Source organism: Aegilops tauschii, chromosome 6 (genome assembly GCF_002575655.3).
Source record: "Aegilops tauschii subsp. strangulata cultivar AL8/78 chromosome 6, Aet v6.0, whole genome shotgun sequence".
Lineage (NCBI taxonomy): Eukaryota > Viridiplantae > Streptophyta > Magnoliopsida > Poales > Poaceae > Aegilops > Aegilops tauschii.
The window spans coordinates 492477731-492496005 of NC_053040.3; the positions used below are offsets into that span (position 1 = coordinate 492477731).

An 18275-nucleotide genomic window follows, 5' to 3' on the forward strand; every position below is an offset into this window, starting at 1 on the left:
GAATGGATGTATCTAGATATGTTTTAGTTCTAGATACATCCATTTTTAGGCATTTCTCCAACAAGTATTTCCGGACGGAGGGAGTATATACTAAAAGTAAAAGTGAAACTAACACAGCTGCTTTAATTTGTAAAAAACCTAACTTTTTTTTGAAAGATTTGCACCTAACCTTATCGTCTCCTAACTACATCCAGTCCACTCCTCTCCCCTGCGTCGACCCCATCCTCATCTCCCCCGCAACGCCGCCGGCCGCCGGCCGCCGGCCTCCGCCCTCACCCCCACAGCCGGCACAAACGGCGACTTTGCCTCTCACCGCCGCCCCCTCTCATCCCCTCCTCTCGTGGCAGATCGAGCGACAACCGCGGTGTGGGCGGGCGGCACTAACGCGCTGCTCTCGGCCGAGGAGCCGCTCCCGCCGGGCCAACCGCACCCGTCCGTCGCCTGATCGCCTCCCGCGGCGTCTTCTCCGAGCACACAGACGACGGAGGTCGGAGGCGGTACGCGCTTGTGCTGGCGTGGCCGTGGCTCCACAAGGACCTGCTCGACCCCGCCGGCGCCTAGCCCTTTTCGCGCGCACGCCGGCGTCCCCGCCTACGCCTACTACGGCCAGGACCGGGAGGCGAACGAGGTGATGCTCGACGACGAACATCTGCTCGAGGACATCCTACTCGACGATGCTCCTCTTCGCCAGCATCTCCAACGCGTGGTGAGCTTCCGCTGTCTCATCCCTTTACTCCTGGTTGCAGGATTTGGTTCAGATTTGGAGTACTGCTTGGGTACAGATTAGAAGTAGGGGATGTAGTCGTAGGCACAGTTTTAGTAAAATTTCAGTAACTTCAGTACTCTTGCTTGAGGTACTCTGAAAATATGCTTAGAAAATGTACTGCTTGTACTGCTGATCTTGCAGATAGGGGGAGTGCTCTGTACTCAGATCAGTTGTTAATCTGCAGCAACTCTAGAAGTACTCCCTCCGTAAACTAATATAAGAGCGTTTAGAATACTAAAATAGTGATCTAAACGCTCTTCTATTAGTTTACAGAGGGAGTAGGATTTAGGATAGTCATAGTTTCAGTTTGCGAAGCAGGGAGTATAATTTAATTGGAAATCGACTAACTATTGCTTTGAACTGGGAAATCAACCTCTGTACTGATGTTAGCTTGATTGGTTGTAACTAAAACTGAAATCCATCATGTTAGATGATCTGCATGTGCTACACGAGCATTTCGAATAGGAATGAAAGTCATCATAAAGTTGGACAGCTAGCTTTACACATATACATACACATGTGTATGCTCCACTTCGCCGCCAAAAACCTTATCATACCCCTGGCTTGTTTTATTATAAAAAAGAAAGAAACGAAGAAAGATAATAACCAGGTCAGCACAAATCAATTCCGGTGTCATCTAATATAGCAGATCGATCAGTGGATCAGCACGCTAGATATTTAAGTGTGTGTCCTAGACGGAGCTTCCCTATGTGTGTGTATCTTGCTGGAACATCTTGCCTGCATCCCTTGCCACTTCGGATAAGTGGCAAAGTCCAGTACATGCATCATGATCGGCATAACATTTTAGTCGCTTTTGCTTCAAACATATTTATTATTTAGGCATGCGCTATAATTTGTTATCAATAACAATCTTGCTGTACACACGGAAGATCTATCGACGTGCAAAGCATAGTGGTTCTGCCCTTAGGAGCGAACAAGTGTAGTACATATTATCTAGAGACCGAATAACATTCTTGCTGGCTTCAAAGCATATTGGTTCTGCCCGTAGAAGCAAACAAGTGTATTGCATATTAGTTCAAAGTTCATTTTAAGCACATCAAAAATACTAACCTATTTCAGAACCGATTGAGTTCATAAAATAATCTAACAAATCTCATCTTAATTGAACATGTTACCCTGATAAATTACCATGATGCACAAATGGATTGCTGTGCGATTGTGGGATGTGCAAGAAAAATTATCTGCATCGTGGAATGAAAGAAAAGTTTATAAGGTTATCACGGTATGGACAAATCATGTTAACCATACAATACATGAGTCACATCAAGGTGCAACCAAATCCACATGCATGAACACCACAGTACATTTGTAGAATGGGCTTCTTACATATCCTTTTATTCTATTAGCTCCTCTAGGCAGCAACATGACCATGATTTTATCCAGCATCTTCAAATATATAAAATGAAGACAACACCTTCGAGCACCTACGCAGGTAATGTAGATGGTACAAAGACAATAATCTAGTAGCATATAAGAAGTTAGAACAAAATTGGTATGTTCTAGCCACCTATACAACCACTATAAGCGTCGAGACATTAATCAAAGTTTCAGGTGAAGATACATAAAGATTCAATTTGGAATTCTGAAGCAACTAATCTTGTAGTTTGATGTACTGTAAATATAATTTCTAGGACGGAGTTGTACGATACGAAGAAGTATATGATGCGAGGCATGATCGCGATCGATCAGATATTCACTTTGGTCATATTATGTCCATGAACATATTATGACCTAATAAAAGGGAGAAGGAAAATACAATATTGCAATGCTCAATATCTTTTATCATTGGTGAGTGAGGTATAATGAAAATAATCATTCTGGTGAAAGTACATGCAAGATAATAAAGAACTTCTCCTTCTCACGAGCATGCTTACTTGTAATTATAAACAAATCTTTCAAATTGATTAGGAAGTAGAGATAGTATATACTCTAAATCTCAGGGAATGTAAGAGAAGTACTTGCGCGGCAACGAAGGAAGACTTGCTAGTTTTTTGTAAAACCTGTTCAACTCTGACATCACCATTATATGTTCTTATTTCTCCAGGGACCGAATCAAGCACCCAGAGTTATTATGCATAAGGGAAATAAATAACATAGTAAACAGAAACCATCAAGCATAAGAAGCAATATATTATCATTCTGACAAAAGAATCACAACCAATTCTATTACATCCTTTTTTAAATAGGGGTTTTCATCAGGTTCAGAAATCAAACTGTAAACAACAGTTTTCAGTGCATGTTCAAGGAGTGTCACCTATTTGTTATATCTAACAGGAGGATTTTCTAGATCAACTCCCCGCATAGACCCGCGTCGAGGGAGGAGGAAGCAGAGGCTGGCAACAAGGAGCGGGTGTGGGTGCTCATCCTCGCCGCTGACCACAAGTGCCGTGAGAAACTTTGGGCAGAATTTGCTGCCTCCACTGGTATGAGCAAATCACCTGTTGCTCCTTTCTTTCTGTCTGTTGTCTATTGAAGTAGCTAATAGATCGCTTCAGAGTGTTGTGAGCTTGGTTATTTCACACCGTCTGCTAATGTTAAGCAAAGAATGAATGCTGGAGTGTGTTACATGTATGCAACAACGTTGTACTTAGATGTAGTAGAAGATTGATTACAAAGCAACTATTCACAAATTGGTGCATGTTGTATTGCAAAATGATCATAAGCTGGTATCTTGATTGCGGTAGAATAATACGTCTCCAGTGTTCAGTGTCAAAGCAAAAGAATAATATACATAAGCAATCTACCAAAAGGAAAAATAATCTAAACTACAAGTAATTCTCCATACCACGAGTTGACCATGGCTATACCAGAAACAAGGAGAAAATAGAAAACCTCAACACGATGCTGCTGCTACTATTTCCATTTCTTAAACATCGACTTTGGAAGGCCCGTGCGTTGCTACTTCGCATTCAAAAGTATTGGTTCCAGTTATGATTAATGGATCATTTTGTGCAATAAATTATAATTTATTTATTGCTAAAATATGGATGTTATTTCTCTTGCCTTTTACACAATATCACTATAGCTTTCCGGCACACACACCGAGTATTTATACAATGTCAAAACCTCGAAAAACAGATGTATTAGTAATGCCAATTTAGTTGGCACTGCAATATACCTGAGTACTGATTCTCTCTGGGCATGTTTTTCTTTGTTTCTTAGGGCTACTCGTTGTCACCTCATTCATCTACGCTTGGTGGTTTAGTGTCCTCTTTCGTTAAACTCTTAATATTCCAGGTATGTTCATATGAACCACCTTAGGAAATTCCATAACTATCAATATTTATCTGCACTATTTTTTCACTCGCTCTAAAAAGGTCAATATATATAGTAATTTCCTTTTCCATTTTATTTCTTAAACTGCTAATGAGATCAAATATGCTTAACCCATTTATAGATCACAACCTGACCTTATCCTCCTCTTTTTTCTTCCGATAAGCCGCACGCCTTTGTGCGTTGAACTGCTCCCTTGTTTTGTCAGCGTAATCTTTGCTTTCATTATATACAGCTCCTGTTGCATGCTGCTCGCAAGTTCTGTCGTCTGCATCATGTCAAAAGTAAAAACCAAAAAGCCCATAAACCTGACTGATCCGCTACCGAACACGTCGGCTTGGATGGTGGATAAGCATGCATGGGAATACCTTGTAGCTTTGCCGCACCATCCATCTCATCGTTTGAAGGTTCACAGCCTACAACTTACCAATAAAAAAAATGCGGTATGTTGTACATGAAGGTGAACACCCATATTTATAAATTATGGCATATGAAATGCGGATGAGTCAATACCACGGGCATCTTGTGCTACAAATGTGCCACAATCGAGTGTTAGATTACTCGGAGCCGACAACGAAGCATCATGATGGTCTCCAACCCGTAGCGATCTTGATCCATCTGTAGAGTTGTAACCAGAATGAAAATAAGACCAATGATACATAGGCGACATACTATGCAGGCAACATTCTTGGCATATGAAATGAGGATGAGTCGGTACCATATTCATTTTGTGCTTCAAATGTGCCAGAATCCACTGTTAGATTACTTGGAGCCGACAACGAAGCATCATGATGGTCTCCAACCTGTAGCGATCTTGATCCATCTGTAGAGTTATAACCAGGATGAAAATAAGACCAATGATACATAGGCGACAAACTATGCAGGCAACATTCTCTCCAATCTTCATACAATCTTATACCTGGAACCGTCGTGTAAGTATCGTCAAAATTTTCAGCTACGGGTATGATGCTTGCATTATATTCTTCATCATTTCCCCCGCTCGTAAGGCCTGCAATACATTATGCATAAAGCTTGTCACTGCCAGAAATGAACCGAACGCATGTGTAGGAATTTATGATAGAGTGCATCATACCCGTAGTAACGTCCTCTTTTGGTTGATGTTCACCTGCCTTGCTTTTCGAATTCCCCATACGCACCTATGGAATGGCAGTTCACTGACATTAAATGACCATGGCCTGATGGCAAGAATATTTGAAATAGCGGGGGTGGGAGTAGCAAGATAACTATACTATGCATGATGTCCTCTAGATGTTTTGCATGTGTCTATATGTAGTCATCCTGTCTCCATCTTATCAATGCTATCATATGACAAACAGGGGTTGTGTTCTGGAATTCAGTTAGCAATGCTTTGATAAATATTTGAGATAAAAAGGTTACCGAGCCTCACTTTGCTAAATATTTGAGATCTTATAAACATATTTGCATAACTGTTGTTTTGTTGTTTCCATGAAATTCTGCACGTAGCGTCTTGAAGAGACCAATCTATATTTAGCTGAGCTATGCGAAGTTGCAACCCTCACTATCTCCACGAGGGTGTTTATAGTTTTTATTACCATGTGGAAACTTTGTGTATGAAGTTATGGCACCCCAAATACTCCCCATGTGTGCGCGCGCGCATGCGGTGCCTAGGGTAGGTAGTAGAGTACTTCATATACCTGTACTATTCATGCTTCAACTTTGGGGTAGTTTTCATGTGCATACAACATATTGGACCTTGCAGGACCCTCTTGGCATCCTGTTGCTGGAAAAAAACTACACAGCCGAATCGTTTTTTTATTTCTGAAACAAGATTTCTATTGCACAAGCCTTCTGAAACAGGATAGTGTTTTCCATTTCTTAAAGCTCAAATCTTGTTGCGCAAAATTGTAGATCAAAATTAGTGTCTGCATGTCCTGGATACCTAGCTAGCTATGTTCCAGTTTGACAATCAACTTTGTAGATGCTCAGTTTGACAAAGTTTTTATAAGATGTTTAATTTTTGGATGGAACAAAAAAGGAAGCATAGTTGAAATGCAATGCAATCAGACTTGTAAAGGTCTTGCATTGCACAAAATGCTAAGGATGAGGCCAGAAGAAGGTTCAATGAAGTGAAAAAATTACTCCTTACTTGGTCTGCATGCAGTGATCGACTACTGGTTTGCTTGTCAGGTTAGGCCAAAACAAAACGTTGTTGGTAATTTTACGGTTTGTAACTGATGCCCTTGCCACAAGAAATTTATTGATGTCGCAATTTTGTAGTCTAACCCTTCAGTCCTCATAAGAAATAAAATAGACATCTGATTTGAACACTTGTACATATATGTGTGCAAAACAGCTAAATTATGTACAGTAGGCCTCAAAAGAACAGTTACTTTTGCTGTTAATTTGCAAGACATTCTTAATTTTGCCTCAAAAGAATGACAATTTTGTTACTCTCAGCATTTATTGTTGGTTACAAATAGAGAGTTGGTAGTTGCTTAAAGAAAGACTAAAACCACAAGGTCACATTTGAAGTTATAGGTCGATTTAGCGAGTCATAATAGACAAAATAATTTACTTATCATACTAAACTATTGTGATCTCGGTCCACACTTTTCGGAACCACTATACTACCTATTAGTTAATTAGCAGCACGCTACTACCTAGATGTAACTTTGTAGATGCTTTTCTACTGTTAATTGCATCTTGCATGAATTTTTTGTTCTTCTTGCAGTTGTTCTGTTTCCCATAGAAGCTGCATCTTTCTAGAAGCTGCTACATCAGATTAAGTATGTACACCCTGTTTGCCTAAATTATTGTTCAAGAGGCAGCTGAAACAAAATTTCATACACAGAAACAATTAACAGGCATTACCTTCATTGTTAGCGTTGATACTGCACATTACCTTGAGCATGCGTTGGATGTAAATTTTTATTGCATGTATGTGTCTATCTATAGTCCTCCTGTCAATATTACTGTCAACCTAGCTGTTCATATAAAGTGGAAAACACAGAGGGGGCGAGTCAATACTATGTTGATATATAGCTGTTTTACGTTATTACTCCCTCCGATCCTATATAGCTGTTTTATGTTTGATTTCTTTTTCTGTATTTTGTTGGAAATCAGTTTGTTGTTCTTCCTGATTTGTGTGTCGCCACTTTGCAGCCTGGGAATGAATCTCATAAATTCTATTCTGATGAGCACTACCTGCCAACCTTATTTAATGTAAGCACTCAGAAGCTCCTAACCGTTCTTTTTCACTTTAGCCACCACTAATATATACTACTGTCGTGCCTGCAGATGGTTGATCCAACCGGAGTCGCGAATTGGTCAGTGACACGTGTTGATTGCTCTGAAGGAAAATGACATCCCTGTTGACACAAGCTTTGAACTGCTTAAAAGTATAGCGGTGAGCTGAGCATGCGTTGGATGTAAATTTTTATTGCATGTATGAGCATGCGTTGGATGTAAATTTTTATTGCATGTATGAGCATGGGTTGGATGTATGAGTTGGATACCTTGATCGTCTTCGGGGCCTGGAACGTAGGCGCCGGGCCCTGGAACCGGTCTCCGTCGCGGCCCAAGCGGTCGCCGCCGGATCTGGGGCCCTCAACGGGATCGGCCGCAGATCCGATGATCCGCGGCGGATCCTACGGGTTCAGGTGCAGATGGGTGGAGGAGCGGCGGCAAAGGGGTTGAGCAGCGAAGCGATTGGGCGGCGGCGAAGGGATTGAGCGACGTAGGAACGAATGACTGCGACGACTCATGCAGGCAATTGCATCGAGGGAACGAGGGTGCGAGCGCCTGGCTAATTTTCGTAGGTTTATTTTCGTAGATTTTTTCAGAGCGGTTTTTTTTCGATCAACCGGAGGGTTTAGCACTGGACATAGTGGGAGCATTCCGTTTTTTTTCCTGGTTCGAGGGCGGAGGGGGGAATCGAGAGGAAGCGGGAGGTGGGATCGAGGACGAAAAAAACCCGTTGTTGATGGGACGAAAATTGACCAGCGGAGACTACCAACTGCTCCATTAGGAGTAGAGATTAGTAGTGGCGCATCTATAGTGCGCCATTAATAGCCAAAATAGGTACGTCACTAACAGCCTTTTTTGTAGTAGTGGGAGGTGCGCGGCGAGCTGGATCTAGGGCGAGGGGTGCCGTCTAGGCTTCTCGGCGTAGCGGATGGAGGCCAGGAGGGGATCGAAGGGAGGTCGGCCACCCATTCCATCCCCAATTACAGAGCAGCAGCGGCTACAGGGCGGCGGCGTGGAGCTACCGGCGACGGCTCGCGTCCGCAGCGGCTGTGGTAAGACACGTGTCCCCTGCTGGATTCGTCATACATTTCTCTTTTTTAGGAGGCTGCTCCTGTCAATTTGTTGTACGTATTTTGACACACAATTTGCTGTGGGGGAATGACAAAACACAGTAAAAAAATCTAGCTCCTGTTGGGAAACACTGCCATGGTCATGGTACTAGACTCCGAGATGATCCTGCTTCACATCTTTTTCGACCTTCCGTTGGCCTGGCCCAGCCCCTTGGACCGATCCACTGTACATCAAATGATTTCTGGGCGACAAGCGTCCTTGCCTTGGCACCAATGATCAACCGTATCCTTAAATCTGCTTGTCCCAACCACCATGTGAGCCTGTCATCAACAATGCTAGCTGTGCACGCAGGCCCGGCTTGAATGCGATCACACAAACTAGGGAAAATAATAGCTCAACTAACACTGTTGCTGACACACCTTCTTAGTAGATTATATATATGCTTTTTCTACGCTTTGGTCTTTGCCTTGGGTAAAATGCTTTATATATACTCCCTCCGTTCATAAATATTTGTCTTTCTAGAGATTTCAATAAGTGACTACATACGGAGCAAAATGAGTGAATCTACACTCTAAAATATGCCTACATACATCCGTATGTGGTAGTCATTTGAAATGTTTAGAAAGACAAATATTTAGGAACGGAGGAAGTAGTTGGGTTGCGTTATATGATTTATTTACATCGTCATCTTTGTGGAAATGCCTCAGATTAACTCTGATTATCTGATCGAGGCCCTTACTGCACAGCAAACAGGGGTCAGGTCATTCCGCTGTCACGGTGTCACCTAATCCCACCCAAAGATTCACATGTGTGAACACCTGTGACTTACAACTCAAACTTGGTACAGTCCTTTGCAGGACGCGGACCACCAGACAAGCACCGGAAATTTCTCGCTACCCCATGTGATGATGTAAACCTGTGCGTCGATCTGTCTGTCTGTGACAACCACCTGGACCTGTCCACCTAACTATGCCGGCCTGGCTTGAATACGACCAGGCCATCAATAACACCCACCCCTATAAGACAAGTCATCGAGGCCTCCTCGAAACTGCGCACACATTTACAACTTCCTGCTGTTCTTTGCAGTACTCTCACCACACAAACACCAATTATTGGCCAGAGGAGGAAGAGGAGGAGATGGAGACGGCGATCGGCGCGGCAAGCTGGCTCGTCGGCAAGGTGCTGAATAAGCTGTCCAATGACTTGGTGTCCTCGTATGTGGCAAGCACCGAGCTCGGCTTCAACTCCGAGCAGATCAAAACCAAGCTCAAGTACATGCAAGGACTGCTGGATGCGGCTCAGGACAGGGATGTGAGCAGCAACCGTAGCAGCAACCGTGGCCTGCAGAGCTTACTGGAGGACCTGAGCAACAAGGCTGATGAGGCTGAGGATGTGCTGGACGAGCTCCACTACTTCATGATCCAGGACAAGTTGGACGGCACCACGGAGGCAGGCCCGGATCTGGGCGATGGCCTACGTGGCCATGCTCTCCATGGTCGCCATGCTGCTCGCCACACAATTGGTAACTGGCTTCCATGCTTTTCTTGCTCACGTTCTCGTACACAAGATGATGGTTGTGGTACTGCTATTGCTATTACCAGTAACCCACACAATGCAACCAAGTCTGATAGCGGTGATGATGGTGGCTGTGTTCTGAAGTTGAAATTCGATAGAGTGGCCATGTCCAACAAAATCAAGTCAGTAATAGAGAGCATACATAACCTGTGTGATCCTGTCTCCGACTTGCTGAATAAAATCCCAAATAACAACACAACTATCACCGTCCAAAGGCTCCACACGGGTTCAACAGTTGCACAAGATAAACTGTATGGGAGGGGTGCCATTTTTGAGAAAACTATAAATGCTCTGACCAGTGGCACATATGATGGTGAAACCCTTTCTGTTCTGCCTTTTGTCGGTCCTGGGGGTATGGGAAAGACAACCTTCACCCAACACTTGTATAATGATAAAAGGGTTGAGGAGCAGTTCACTGTCAGGGTCTGGGTGTGTGTCTCAACTGATTTTGATGTGCTCAACCTCACCCGACAGATCCTTAGATGCATACCTGCAATTGAAAAAGAAGAACACAAGTGTACTGTCGAGACTGCCAATTTAGACCAGCTTCAGAAATCCATTGCAGAGAGACTGAAGACCAAAAGGTTTTTAATTGTCTTGGATGATATTTGGAAATGCAATAGTGAAAGTGATTGGAATAACCTTTTAGCTCCATTTAAAAGGGGGGAAACAAAGGGCAACATGGTTCTTGTCACCACTAGATTTCCCTCTATAGCACATATGGTGAAAACAACTGATCTAGTAGAGCTGCATGGTCTGGAGCCTAATGACTTTTTGGAATTCTTTGAAGTATGCATATTTGGTCATAGCAAACCTGTGCATTATGAAGATGACCTAATTGATGTTGCAAGAGACATTGTTAAGAAACTAAAGGGTTCACCACTAGCAGCCAATACAGTTGGTCGGTTATTAAGGAATAACATTTCTCGGGAATATTGGATTAGAGTTCTGGAAAAGAATGAGTGGCAAAATGCAAAAAATGATGATGATATTATGCCTTCTCTGAAAATTAGCTATGATTACCTCCCTTTCCTACTAAAAAAATGTTTTTCATATTTTGCTCTGTTCCCTGAAGATTATAAGTTTTATAATTTGGAAATTACTAGCTTTTGGACTGCCATAGGTATCATAGACTCTAGTTACCAAAACGATAATAATTATTTAGAGGAACTAGTAGACAATGGTTTTCTCATGAAGGGAGTTGATAGGTATGATGATCAATACTATGTGATGCACGATTTATTGCATGAACTATCCCGTAATGTGTCGTCACAAGAATGTGTCAATATAAGTAGTTTAAGTTTCAGTGCTGATAACATCCCACAATCTATTCGACAGTTATCAATCACCATAAATGATACATATGATGAAAGTTTTGAAGAAGAAATGGGTAAACTGAAGGGTAGGTTAGACATTGCAAATTTGCGGACTTTGATGATTTTTGGGTTATGTAATGCAAGCATAGCTAATGTTTTGAAAGACACATTTGAGGACTTGAAGGGCCTCCGAGTATTATTTATAGCAATCAACATGCCAACATCTCTGCCTAACAACTTTTCAAAACTTATCCACCTTCAATACCTTAAGATTGGTTCACCCTATAACTTAGAAATGACTTTACCTAGCACCTTGTCTAGATTTTACCACTTAAAATTCCTGGACCTACAAGCTTGGAATGGTAGTAGAAAGTTGCCTAGAGACATTAGCTGCCTTGTGAATTTACGCCATTTCAATTCTTCCAAAAAACTCCACTCCAATATTCCCGAGGTTGGAAAGATGAAGTGCTTACAAGAGCTAAAAGAGTTCCATGTTAAGAAAGAGGGTGTTGGGTTTGAATTGAGAGAGCTGGGGGAACTGGGAGAGCTAAAAGGAGAACTCCGCATATGCAATCTTGAAACTGTGGCGTCCAAGGGGGAAGCTAGTGCTGCTAAACTGAAGAATAAAAAGAATCTGAAAGGGTTGAAATTAGTTTGGGGTACGGAGCACCAAACCATAGATGATGATGTTCTTGATGGTCTTCAACCACACCCTAATCTTAGGGTGCTTGGCATTATAAATCCTGGTGTTGCACCTTGTCCTAGATGGTTGTGTGGTGACATTAGCACAAAAAGGTTGGAGTCTCTTCATCTGGAGGGTCTTTCTTGGTGTCCTCTTCCAGCTTTTGAGCAGCTACCACACCTCAGTAGTCTCACTTTGAAAAATATTGCTGGGTTGAGTGTGTTCGGGCCTGGCTTTAGTGGTGTTACAGAAAGAAGCTTCATGCACCTGAAGACACTTGAGTTTGAGAATATGCCAGAGCTTGTGGAGTGGGTCGGGGAACCTAATAGCCATTTGTTTTCAAGGCTTGAAAGCATCAAGTTTGGAGGTTGTCCCCTTCTCAGCTTGTTTCCCTTCTTGGAGTGCTCTGGCCTATTTACCAACCTGTGTAGTCTTCATATCGAAAACTGCCCCAAGTTGTCTCAGTTCCCACCCATGCCTCACACCTCCACAATAACAGATATTCATGTGAAAAATGATGGGTCAGAGCTATTATATGATGGTCAGGAATTGCGCATTGAAGGGTATGCCGGTGCTTTGACTTTCCACAGTATGGACAAAGTAGAGGTTATGCATATTACAGATGTGTCACACATTTCCTTTTCAGACCTCCAAAAACTAAATTCATTGAGAAGTTTATATTTCAAGAAATGCGATGACATGTTTTCTGCAGAAATGGCTGATAGTGTTGTCATCTGTTCAGTTCAGAAACTTGGTATACAGGAATTATGTATTACTGGAGAATTGTTCTCAAAGATTTTGAAGTGTTTCCCGGCCCTTTCCCAGCTTACCATGGGAGAGTGTAAGAGCCTTGAACTTCTGCCTGTGGAGGATGGAGGACTCTTGGGCCTCGAGATGCTCCAATCATTTACAGGATACAATTGTGGGAAGTTGTTCTCTCGGTGGCCCAAGGGAGAAGCAGGTGGAGGAGCTCGCGCCATCAAGCCTTTCCCTACTTCCCTCAAGGAACTTAGGATTTTCTTAGAGCCAAGCATGCAGTCAATGGGTCTGCTCTCAAACCTCACGTCCCTCACCAGTCTGACCCTGTCAAGTTGTATGGAATTGACAATGGATGGGTTCAGTCCTCTCATCACAGTCAACCTCAAGAAATTTGCCGTAGATGCTATGTATTCGAAGCAAGAGAACATGTCTATTGCAGGGGATCTGCTGTCAGAGATTGCAAGGAGCAAATTAGTGCGTGCAGGTTCTTTCCAGCTGGAAGAATTTTTGGTGGATAGCATCTCGGCAGTGCTTACTGCTCCCATCTGCAGCCACCTTGCCGCAAGCCTCCACACATTGATGTTCAGTTCTGATGAGCGGGCAACAACCTTCACGGAAGAGCAAGAGCAAGCTCTGCAGCTCCTCACCTCCCTCAAAAATCTAGAATTTCATGGTTGCAAGAACCTGCAGTCGCTCCCTCAAGGGTTACGTGACCTTTCTTCTCTGACGAAACTAACGATCGGTATTTGTGAGAAAATCCTATGCATCCCGCCAGAGTGCTTCCCCGCTTCACTGAAAGGGCTTGGAGTAATATCTTGCAGTCCCGAGCAAATTGAGCAAGCCAGAAAACTGAAAGAAAGTGACCCATGGTTTTTTGTAAGTGTTGTCTCCCCCTTCGAGGTACGCTAACCCACCCCTGTCTTAACATGATTTGAGGTGATGCCTCCCCATATGCCTGCCTTTGCTTCTAAGACCTGACGGTCTAACATGCTTTCCATTGCAGACATACTGAACTAAATTAACCAGGGAGCTCGTGCGCGGGGGATCTGGGAATGGTGGGAATCTTCGCCCCTCTCTCTCTCTCTCGACCGTCGCCGACGGTGGGGTGCGAGGGCGGCGGTGGAGCGGAACTATGGCGGCCAGCGGGGGATGGTCGCGGGGTCGCACAATCGCAGTGAGCTGGTCGTGATCAGCCCCCGACCGTGGTACACTTCTCTCTCTCTATCTCTCTCTCTCTCTCTCAGCGCCTTAATTTGTTGTCGGTGCCATTCGTCCGAGCTGTTCGTGGGCGTGTGTCGGTGGATATAGGTCGGCATGTTAGGAGGTGCAACAGCTCACATTCCCCTGAATCCTTAGGGATTTGTGGTGCGTTGGCCTCCTAGATTTACCAAATTGGTCCCTTCATGGTTGATTACCGATTAGAAATGCCAAACAATAAAAATCTGATGAGTTTGTCTGTGCCTGCTCAATTGGCATGATTTCCCTCTTAGCTTAGTTCATATCATTTCCCTCTTTGTCTATAAATCATGATAGTGGATTGATGTATGCATCACTTGTTGCTGAAAAAATTCAGGTGGCCCCCGAGTTCAACTATAGTAGGCGATTGAATGGCAAAGGTCCAGAGTGGCAGCTGCAGGGTTAAGGAGAGGACATTGATTTGTCTTCATCATCATCTTATTCCTCGGCTGACAAGTGAGCAACAGGTAAACACTTACCATTCAGGCACTAGCTTCTATTCATTCGAGACTTGAGCGGAACTTATATTGGAGAAGAATATGGTCTCAGATTCCCCTTTATTGGAACTATGTTCCTTTTTATTTTGTTTCAAATTTTTTGAAAGAAGAGAACTATTTTGTTTCAAACTGATCAGGTGCCTTTTTTTTTACCAAATCTCAAGTTGTTTTTGTAGGAATGCCTGTACCTAGCCTGGATTAATGCCTGTACCAAATTTCAAATTGATCAGGTGCCTCTCTTGTGCATTAATGCATTGATAACCGTCTTCAGACTTCTGGATAGACTTCTTAAGAAACACGTACCTAGCCTGTGCTCAATCTTAATTTGAGGTGATGCCTCCCCATTTGCGTAGCTTCTGAGACCTGATGGGCTACTTGTTTCAGTTGCAGTGATGTAGATGTATCCTGTCAGCGTTGTGGAGCTAGGTAGATTAGGATCACATACTCAAGTCAATCTGCAGGTAGGTACCAAAAATCAACTTGTGCTCCTTTGTTCATTTTTCCATTCACACTGCATGCAGCCATTAATTTACAAATGGAATCTGTAGGCCAATCACATGCTTTTGTGTTTGCACATTGTAACTCATAGGAGCACAACTTCTTTTTTTTGACTTGGTGCACAGTTTTGCTAGTTTTCTTCCCTCTCTTACTACAGTGCACTTATTTCTGCAATGACATATTGCAGTTAGGATGTGGCAGCTGCACGATTTCACTTTTGAGCAACGTTATCAAGTAGGAATTTGCTATCTGCAATATTATGGCAATTCATTCTGCAATCTTTCTTTTTCCAGAAATTTCAGCAGACCCGAATAATTGGAGCATTTGACAGCAGGTTTAATCGTTCTGTTGGTAGCATGATTTCATTCTGCAAACTGTGCCTCATTCGGAGAGAAACAACAGTTCTGATGGTAGCTTTCTCACAATTCCAATGTTGGAGCAGTATCAAACAGAAAGGGAGGTAAGAGACAATCTTCGTACAGATCATTCCAGTCTTGCGAGCTTTATTTTTATATATAAAATAATGTTCTGATTATGATGTTCCTTCTCACAGGATCATCCCATCAAGTCATCATTGCCTTTATTAGTTCAGTGCCCTATTTTCTTCAACTCGCAAGTAGGAACAGTCATGGAAACATATAATCTGAAGCTTAAATTGGTGGTAGATCCTGTATGTAGTACCTGTTCACATAATTGACTTTTGGTGCTATGAATTCAGTTCTGCTGCTAACTCATGAATAAATTGAATCTTTCTTCAGCTAGTTAACAGAGTCACCAGTCATGTATAGTATCTGCTATGCAGTGGAGGGTGGCAAGCGCTTTCGTGTGTTTACACAACAAATCGCTGATGCTGACAATTGATGACAACCGCATCGTCTGCCTTTGGTGTGCCCGCCCGCTAGCCAAGTGCTCTGCTACTCCCCTGTAGTCCCAACTCGCATGTTCGACTCCGGCAGGGCATGTCCCACGTCACCGGTGTAATTTGGGATGCTGGTACGTACTTTAGTTTTGACATCTTCACTTCCTATGCTTTGATTTAATCCGAAAGATTCAGCATGGCAGATCCTGCTGTTATGACATCCTCATGAACCAACTGAATCTTTGTACTGCGCCCATACACGTGGGTTGCTTGAACTTCTCCGTTTTCTGACCTTAGTATTTCACTCATTCTGCAGACAATTGCAACCGAAGGTGAATTTTGTTTCTCTCGCAATTTTAGCAGATTTGCATTCAGAACAACTGCAGCAAAGGTGTGTTCTGAAGGAGGAGCTGTTCTGAAAGAGAGGTCAGGTGGTCATTCTTTCCGTTAAAAAGTGGCAATCCCCTGTGCCATCTGCTGGATTCTCGGATTTGCATTGCATTAACTTGTGAACTTGGTTTAATCACTCAGGTTTTCCTCTCAATTTACTAACCAAGCCCTGGAAAAGAAAATCTGAGCCCTCTCTTGTTTGGGAACCCGGTCAGCAGGTCCACCATTAGTAAGCAAATTAAGGTGCTCTACTGCTATATGCAGGAGTATTTTCTGTTTTCCCATGAAGATGAAATGACCGTTGCCTTCATCACCATTATTGCCTTAATTCAGCTTCTCTTATTCTTCAGTTCATAAGGAGGAACGACGCGCTCGCTGTGGCCTGCTTCTTCCTGACCGGCGAACCAGGTCACCCTCCCGTCCCTCGCTGACGTGTTACGCTCCATGGTCTGTGACTGCATTATAACCAACACAAGCATTTATTTTCCTCGGTTCCTCTACATTGTTCATTTTTCCGACCTTAACTACTTCATTACTCGGATTCTACAGGACAATTGCAACCAATGGGGACTGTGAGCTCTCGCGGTTGTCATTGCATTCAGGACCTAAGCTCTTCCATCCAAATAATAATAGCAATGGAAGATCTTCTGAAGCAGCAATTCCAGGAAGGTCAGTTGGCCGTTCTGTCTGTCAAAGGTGGCAATCCTCTGTTCCATATGCTGGTTTTGGGGGGTTTCTATCACATATTCGCTCGCGTTGGCTTGACTTGTGAACTTGGTGTAATCGTCCAGGTTTTCCGCCAACTGTGCTCCCTACTGGGGTGGCTTGTGATGCCACTTGCTCGATCGATGCTAACCCCATCATCTGCCTCTGGTGTGCCCGCCCGCTAGCTGTGTGCTCTGCTACTCCCTGTAGTCCCAACTTGTACGTCCACCTCACGGTCTTCGACTCCGGCACAGCATGTACGCACGTCGTCGGAGTAATCTGAGGCCGAGACCGAGCTGCTGCAAATTCGACAAATCCTCCATGAAGCAAATGAAGGTAAGCCTTACTAATACGCGACAGTACTTCTTGTGCTTTCTCATTAAATCTTTGCCTTGATTTCAGTTCTTTTCTTTTCTATCTTCATTCCCTACAGCAGGAACAGCTAGTCCCTACAGTAGGAACAACTATCTGATCAGATATTCCGAAGTTCAAAGTGGTATCCTCTTCCGTGTCCAGGAATCCGTGCCCGATGCTGGTACGTATTGTATCTGTTTTAACGTAATTACTTCCTATGCTTTAATTTCGTCTGAAAGTTTTCAGTACACTAGATCTTCTGTTACCTTGTGAATAAACTGAATTTTGCTACTACCAGTACCAACTAGCTGCCTAACCTGTTCTGTACGTGATGTACTTTCAGTGGAGCGGCAACTGCTTCTATGTGTACCACACCCGTGATGTCCACCGCGTCATGCATTCACCCGCGCGCTAGCTCTGTCCACCCCCTACGTACTCCGTCTCCTACGTCAACAACCTCGCCATCTTCAACTCCAGCACTGCCTGGCCCCACATCGCCGGCGCAATTTGTGGCCAACACCGAGCGGCATGTCCATCTTTTGCATGGTCATCCTCCAGGCCCTGGCGTTCTGTGCAAGCAGAAGCTAGCACATGCTAATTTAGCTCCAACGGCGTGACACCTTCAGTGCAGTCGTTACATAAACGAGACTTGGCAGGCATGAACATTGATCATCACCTTCCTTGTAAAAGAAGGCACAACAGTTCATCATGTAGACACTAAATACTCACCGCAAGGAATATATATTATGTACGGAACACCGAGACACAAGAAAGATCGTGTTGACAACACCAAGACATCAAAGGAACGTGTCTCGTTTGAACAGCTTGTTGGCGTGCATATTTTGAGCCATAGAGAACAATCATTTCGCTCATAGTTCATATGGGAAGTCCAGCATTTCAAGTTGGCAAATCTTACAGAGCCGTTCTTGAACTAGATATCCTCCTTCTCTGTTTAAATACTAGGCAGATGCCATGAAGGCAACTGAATTTATACAAACAGGAGAGTAGTCAAGCAAAGCAAACAAGGAGCTTCCGTTGGCCGTTG

The 18275-nt window shown here is 43.5% G+C and overlaps 1 protein-coding gene across 50 annotated transcripts; it reads left to right on the forward strand.

The window, feature by feature from the left end:
- The first annotated feature begins 151 nt into the window (after nt 1–151).
- On the forward strand, nt 152–18032 carry LOC109739850 (putative disease resistance RPP13-like protein 1). 50 transcript variants are annotated; one of them, XM_073502703.1, is made up of 24 exons: nt 152–706; nt 3062–3210; nt 3950–4024; nt 4296–6229; nt 6774–6828; nt 7205–7264; nt 7340–7448; nt 8153–8340; nt 9446–13591; nt 13695–13896; nt 14265–14394; nt 14589–14723; nt 14809–14885; nt 15110–15156; nt 15254–15382; nt 15476–15592; nt 15681–15915; nt 16098–16207; nt 16313–16414; nt 16522–16618; nt 16721–16867; nt 16963–17212; nt 17310–17411; nt 17574–18032. In XM_073502703.1, the coding sequence occupies exons 9-10, from the start codon at nt 9497–9499 to the stop codon at nt 13701–13703; spliced, it is 4104 nt and encodes a 1367-aa protein (XP_073358804.1). In that variant the 5' UTR covers nt 152–706; nt 3062–3210; nt 3950–4024; nt 4296–6229; nt 6774–6828; nt 7205–7264; nt 7340–7448; nt 8153–8340; nt 9446–9496; the 3' UTR covers nt 13704–13896; nt 14265–14394; nt 14589–14723; nt 14809–14885; nt 15110–15156; nt 15254–15382; nt 15476–15592; nt 15681–15915; nt 16098–16207; nt 16313–16414; nt 16522–16618; nt 16721–16867; nt 16963–17212; nt 17310–17411; nt 17574–18032. The 50 variants fall into 50 exon arrangements, with proteins under 50 accessions (XP_073358804.1, XP_073358811.1, XP_073358808.1 ...); XM_073502710.1 differs by having other exon boundaries at nt 15257–15382; nt 17313–17411; XM_073502707.1 differs by having other exon boundaries at nt 14589–14654; nt 16522–16579; nt 16721–16840.
- The last annotated feature ends 243 nt before the right edge of the window (nt 18033–18275 follow it).

Bases quoted from the DNA above. Each gene is read 5' to 3' on its own strand.
- LOC109739850 (XM_073502703.1), top strand. From the start codon at position 9,497: ATGGAGACGGCGATCGGCGCGGCAAGCTGGCTCGTCGGCAAGGTGCTG.